General features: G+C 42.3%; 2 protein-coding genes and 1 pseudogene across 2 annotated transcripts in view; 1 reads left to right on the top strand and 2 right to left on the bottom strand.

Moving 5' to 3' along the window:
* The window catches only part of LOC138157213 (dachshund homolog 1-like), a 3,859-nt pseudogene extending 784 nt beyond the window's left edge, over positions 1 to 3,075 (bottom strand).
* A 1,688-nt stretch (positions 3,076 to 4,763) lies between these two features.
* The window catches only part of LOC138157033 (liver carboxylesterase 1-like), a 280,580-nt gene continuing 279,461 nt past the window's right edge, over positions 4,764 to 5,882 (bottom strand). Inside the window, exon 14 of the mRNA XM_069082453.1 lies at positions 4,764 to 5,002. Coding sequence (XP_068938554.1) covers positions 4,825 to 5,002 — 178 coding nt within the window. The 3' untranslated portion in view covers positions 4,764 to 4,824. The remainder of the gene's footprint in view (positions 5,003 to 5,882) is intronic.
* Positions 5,346 to 5,882, top strand: part of LOC138157206 (liver carboxylesterase 1-like) — a 74,555-nt gene continuing 74,018 nt past the window's right edge. The window contains exon 1 of the mRNA XM_069082786.1: positions 5,346 to 5,406. Coding sequence (XP_068938887.1) covers positions 5,346 to 5,406 — 61 coding nt within the window. The remainder of the gene's footprint in view (positions 5,407 to 5,882) is intronic.

Raw genomic sequence — 5,882 nt, 5'->3', positions numbered from 1 at the left:
CAGTTTGGAAAGCTGTCTACTTGATCTGTTTCTGTCTTGATAATTCTGCCTGTATACTGTGAAGTTTGGGGTGCTGACCTTTTTCCCCTGACAGGTAAATGATATATGGTCTGACTGATTAAAGTAACCTTGTTAACCCATTTTGAGTTGCTTTCCTTTAACAAAGCAGATCCAAGAACCTGTATGGGCAGCAAACCCTGAGGACGCGCTTGGGGTGCTTGTGGCTACACGTCCTCAGCTGCTGCTGTGAGACCTGTTGGTGGTATGATTCCAGGAGACATTAGGCCAGGGACAGAATGTGGCATGATATGAGAATTCTCTGAGGAGGTGACACTTTGAGTCCTCTTAAGAGGCCTTCCAGGTCTAGAACTTGTGTTGGTGCATTGTAGAGTATCTCGAAATCCATCCTGGAGATGAGTTTACAGCGGTTCACCCCGGGCTGGATAGCCCCTAGTCCCCTCAGGATGAGAACCTGTCCCACATTGCACACCACCGGTGTGATCTTCAACCTCTTCAGCTTGGTGGAGACAGTGTGCAAGCCCCGGACCGAGTGCTTTAGGAACAGGTCAAAAGCCTGGGTCAGGCAAATTAGCTCGCAGCCCTCCACCATGAAGGAAGCCACTTTGGCCCCCTTCAGATCCACCATTTTGCACTCATTAATCTGGCGATTGTTCTCCACTGGAGAAGGGGTCAAATACGTGGGTTTCCCCAAAAGGTTGCCGCAGCTGGCGGTGACGAGATGAGGCTGGGTTTGGAGGTGCCTCCGCTAGCTGCTGCCAGTGTTGCTACTGCTACTGCTGCTGCTGTTGTTGCTGCTACTGTTGGTGGTGACCAGGCTGGGCTTGCCTCCGCCACAGCCGCCACGATAGGCTCAGGTTGGAAGAGGGTTGGCCCTATAGACGCCGGGGACCGATGGAGGGACCTGGAGAAGAGGTAGCTGAGGAGGTGGAGGTGGTGGTGCAAGAGGAGGAGGCAGAAGTGCAGATTGGAGATTGCGGGGGGAGGGGAGGATCAACTGGGTCGGAGTGATCAAAGCAGCCAACATGGCCATGGTGACATATAAGAGGAGAAGAAGGAGATTGGGGGTGGACAAAGTTGCCACACACCAGGGGAAGGGGGAGGAAAGGGGGGAGAATGAACAAGAGAACGCAAAATCCCCAGAAAGATAGAGGAAGAGAGAGAGAAACACGGGAAAAAAAAGAAAAGAGAGAAAGGAAAGGAAAGGGAGAATGAAGGGCAGAGGGGTAAGAGCGAGAAGCCGGAGAGACATGCACAAAAGTGTCCCGCAAGTCGAAATGAGTAGTCCTCTCCACGGCTGGGATTAGGTGCTTAATTTTTTTTAGGGGGGAGGGAGGGAGTGGGGGAGGGTGGACTTGGTTTTTTTGGGGTCCTGCTGTAGCACAAAATTAAAGCAGAAGGTGAAAAAGAGGAGGTTTGAAGAACTTCGGTTCTCTCTGGCAAGCACATTGATCAAAGATTGAGAGGGGAATGACAGAGAGAAAATGAGCTGAAAAGTGCCTAAAGTCCTTCTTAAACTCCTTTATGGCCTGTAACCAGCTCACATTTTTCTTGGAATCTTTTGGTGCAGGAGCTGTGATTTCAATTCTTCCTCCTGTTCCTTGCTTTGATCCTTTTTGTCCCCCAAATAGGAGTATAAATTGGGATTGCTGTGCTTGCTTTCCTTCCTTTGCTCACTCATACTGCCACTGAATTACTTGATTTTTTATCTTTTTGCCACAGTAGAACTCTGCTACCAGAGAGGGAAGCTTTGACCCAGTAGCTGGAGTTTTCTCAGCTACTGATGCTTATAGTTGGCTGCTCTCTGTGAAGCTTCCACACCCTCTGGCAAATGGTCTCACACACCCCAGGACCTCCACCCTACACAGTGATCCAAATCCTGGCAGCTTAATAGAAGAGCTATTACCCCATAGACTGGTTGCTTGATCCCCCTACTATTGGCAGGCCAAGAGCTCTGAAGCAGCCATGCAGCGGTGGCTGCATAGCCACCAAGCCTCAGACACTTCTCCCTCCAGGGGACAAAGGCCAGACCACACCTCCAGACTCCTGGTTCCCAAAGTACACACTACAATGATCTCTCACTTTGTCCTTAGCATTTTTTGTTGATAATTCTGGAAACCACCATGGCTGCTGGTGATCTGAAGTCCCTCCAGCTGGAGGCTGGTTGTGGCCTCCCTGACGCTAAAACCTGAGGCTCACATGAGGCTGGGCTTCTATCACAGAATGGTGCACTGGCCCTTCCTGCCATCCTGCTTGTATGTCTTCTGGGATGTTAGCTTCTCTCTGTCATTTTGTTTAGAGTCATATTTTTACAAGAATTGGAGGCGGTGGAAGCAGGATTCACAAGGAAGTCCTGTTTCTACTCTGCCGTCTTGGCTCTGCTCCCTCTCTGTTTCTTATGTTGAAACATTTGACAGAGAGATGATGAGTAGATGACCTAGTCTGATGGCCATGGGAATGAAGAGAAGAAGATCAATTTTAAGAAATATTATATGGAAGCAAAATCAACAGTACTGATTTGTGTGTGAGGGTTGGTAAAGGGAGAAGCAAATGTTAGGGATGATTTGGGGGTTACAAACCCAGATGATTGAAAAAATAACAGTGACTCCGGGAGGAAATGAATTTTGTTTTGGGGATGTTGAATTTGGATCTAAAAAACATAAGAATATCTCTCCATATTCCAGGTTAAGTCCACAGAACCCATTCTGTCTGTGAGGAAAGCACAAAAGGAGAGTTTCAAGGAAGGTTGATTTCGTCAACTTACCCAAACATATCTGACTTCCTCCTTGAGAAAATTCTCTCATATTCCTCAACATCCTCTTTAGTTGTAGCTTTTCCCAAATAGAGAGTCAACTCATTAAGCTCTGCTTTTACTGGAGCCACTAGTGACCATGTGTATCTCCTGTGCTCCCTTCCTTTAACACTGACCTTATGAGCATCAAAATAACCTCGAAAGTCTGCAAGTGCTTGTGAAAATGTAGCAGTATATTCCAGGGCCAATGTGATGGCTGCTTTACCTAAGTTGACTTTCAAAATGGGGTGACCCTTGGACACCATTATGTCAAGGGAGATGAAAGTATTTCCTTCCTGATAAAATCACATATTATCTGGGGAGCTGAAACCAAAGAGAGTCACTAGTTATCGATCTCTTATTTTATTAATCAACAAAATGTTTTCCCAATGTTGGGTCACGAAATGCTACTAATGAGATTTTGAAAGTAGTCTGGATAGGACCGTTCCCTAACCTGTGAATACTCAGAGCTGCACAAAGCAGTCCTAGAGATAGGAATGCTGGGAATCAAGTAGCAGTTTAATTGGCCAATTTCAGAGTGAGGAATGCTCTCTATGCAGGAGTAATATACACATATATTATATATACACATATTACAAGTGGGGAAGGGCTGGAGGTAGATTAGAAAACAATCATTTCTAGGGTCTGAGTGTTTTCCCATGACAAGCCTATGAGTCCACAATACAGATGTTCTACAGTCCTGTGGCAACAGTATTGTTTCTAATCTATTCAATCATTACTTGGTGGGGCACGAGGCTAGATTTCTGTGCTGGGGACAGATTCTACAATCTTTGATTTGATTCACTTTAACATACTCAGGCATAGGAATATAGTGATGATGAGAGTGTTGTCAAGGGTTTGATTGACCATTTCAAGCTGTATTGTAAGCTTCTGACTCCCAAGTCAGAAGACGCAGCTCTGAGGAATCTAAACTATTAGTATATTCACTACACGTATCAAATAGATTAATGTGAAAATCATAAATCCCTTCACACTGGTCAGTACTGCATCACCTGCAAAGGTCCAAGGCATGTCACCATGTCCTTGGGATCCTTGTACATTTCCATTGAAACTTATTCATTGTCTCCACAGGATCAAAATGGATTTGTATTATTAGGCATATCATAAAAAATACTTCCTGATATATTGTATGCTTTTAAAAAAATATTTATTTATTAATTAAAGAAAAATAGAAAAGATAAAATGGAAAGAAATAATTACAGAAATGAATAATGAAATAGAGCAACAATAAGAATAAGAGGGGGAGTAATAAGAAGGAGAAGAAAGAAAGGGAAGAAAAGCAGAAAGCTAAACATCAGTGAGCTATAGTGATTGTATACTTAGTGAGAGTGTGCACTATGAGAGCTCTCTCTCTCTATGGGTAGAAGGTTTTGGGGGTGCAGAATAGAAGGATAACACAGGGAAAGAAAGAATAAGGTGTTGAATCATAGTCAAGGAGTGATCCATATGCCCCCAAGGGACTTAAATTGGATTATAAGCTGATAGGACTGTGAATCTTTGGGCTAAACTTAGTTACATGGTATGCTACAGGTTAATTGTTGTATCTTTGAAAGTCTCAACCTCCACATCATCCTTGAAAAGAATGTAATAAACAAAGATCATAATTAGTATACATATATGGATAAAATCTTAATTTAAATGTGGATTTATTTCCTTAGATAAGATGAAAACTCTGGCATAGGTAATAAGAATCTTAGATAAAGTGGATTGCTTCGAATACATACCTAGGTAACCCCTACCCAAGGGAAACTGTTTCCTTCAAGCATTCTGAAAAAACAGTAGTCTTATTATGACCCCTTGTGTAAGAGCTGCTGGGCCCATAACTCTCAATAATTGCCCAATGTGTTGAGGCTTGATTGCTTCCATTTGTACCCTCCACCTTCATGTTAAAAAGTTCTTCTACCACCAAATAACTAGACACCCATCTCAAGTGTGGAAGATAATGCTCATAAAGTTTAATGGAGGCTTCTCGTGAAAGAGAACTAATTTTCAAATTATAACTCTGAAATGTCTCTTTTCATTCCAATTGGCTTCTCTGCCAAGAGCTCATTCCAAAACAATAATTCCTTCTCCTTTAGATTTTTGCCTGTCTTCATGGTGATGTTAATTTGAAGATACTCTTCATTCTGATCATATACAGGCCATTTTAGCAGGCCTTCACCATTGGGATCTCTGGAAAAGTAATAAAAAATGAAAAAAATTATTAATCATTTAAATGATGATGGTTTTGTTTTTAAAAAAGAAGCATGAGCTGAAGAAATCAGTCATTAGACATACAAAACCAAATTCCCTAATACTGGGGCATTATTGTTTCTACCTTCTCAATTGTCCTTCACGTTCTCATATAATGCAATAGAGCAATAATCATCAAACATCTGTACCAATTATGAAACAGGAAAATAAATCAGTAGAAGAGAATTATAAACAACTGAAGACAATAACTGAGAATCTGATAAACCCAAGAACATAAATTCATGACTTACTTGGGGACAAATTCCATGTTTGACAGTGGAAAATGGATGTGAGAGAAAACTGGTTCCTTCCTCCACTTCTAGCTCAATTAATGCAAATAAAAGGTAAAAGCAGAGTTGACAAACTGTTGCCATATGAACAAGGTGCTAACACTTCTCAATGTGTTTCAAAAAGGTGAATACCTGTCTAATTGAATTAAGAAGCACCCATTGGCTGGGCAAAATTTGTCAGGACTTCTTATATACCTTAAAAGTCACAGTTGCTAGCTGTGCAGTCCCACAAAGAGGAACCTAATACGTAAGAGGAATGAAGGCAAAAGGAGTAACATCTTTCTCCTTCCCCAGCTCTTAATAAAAACTATTTGCTTAGAAAGAGAGACTCCATCTAGTAGTTGTAAAAATCACTTAATGAAATTTGAGGTATATTTGACGGAGATTGAGACATAAACATACACTCAAGACTGGAAGCAACATGTGACAGCAGAATCTTTGGTAGAAACAAACAAAGACAGAGAGAAAGAGAGAGACAGAGAGAGACAGAGAGAGAGAGACAGAGAGAGAGAGAGAGAGAGAGAGAGAGA

Source organism: Petaurus breviceps, unplaced genomic scaffold, assembly GCF_028583685.1.
Source record: "Petaurus breviceps papuanus isolate PSGF00001 unplaced genomic scaffold, PetGlider_PUasm1.0 171, whole genome shotgun sequence".
Classification (NCBI taxonomy): domain Eukaryota; kingdom Metazoa; phylum Chordata; class Mammalia; order Diprotodontia; family Petauridae; genus Petaurus; species Petaurus breviceps.
This window is presented reverse-complemented; position numbering and strand designations above follow the sequence as displayed.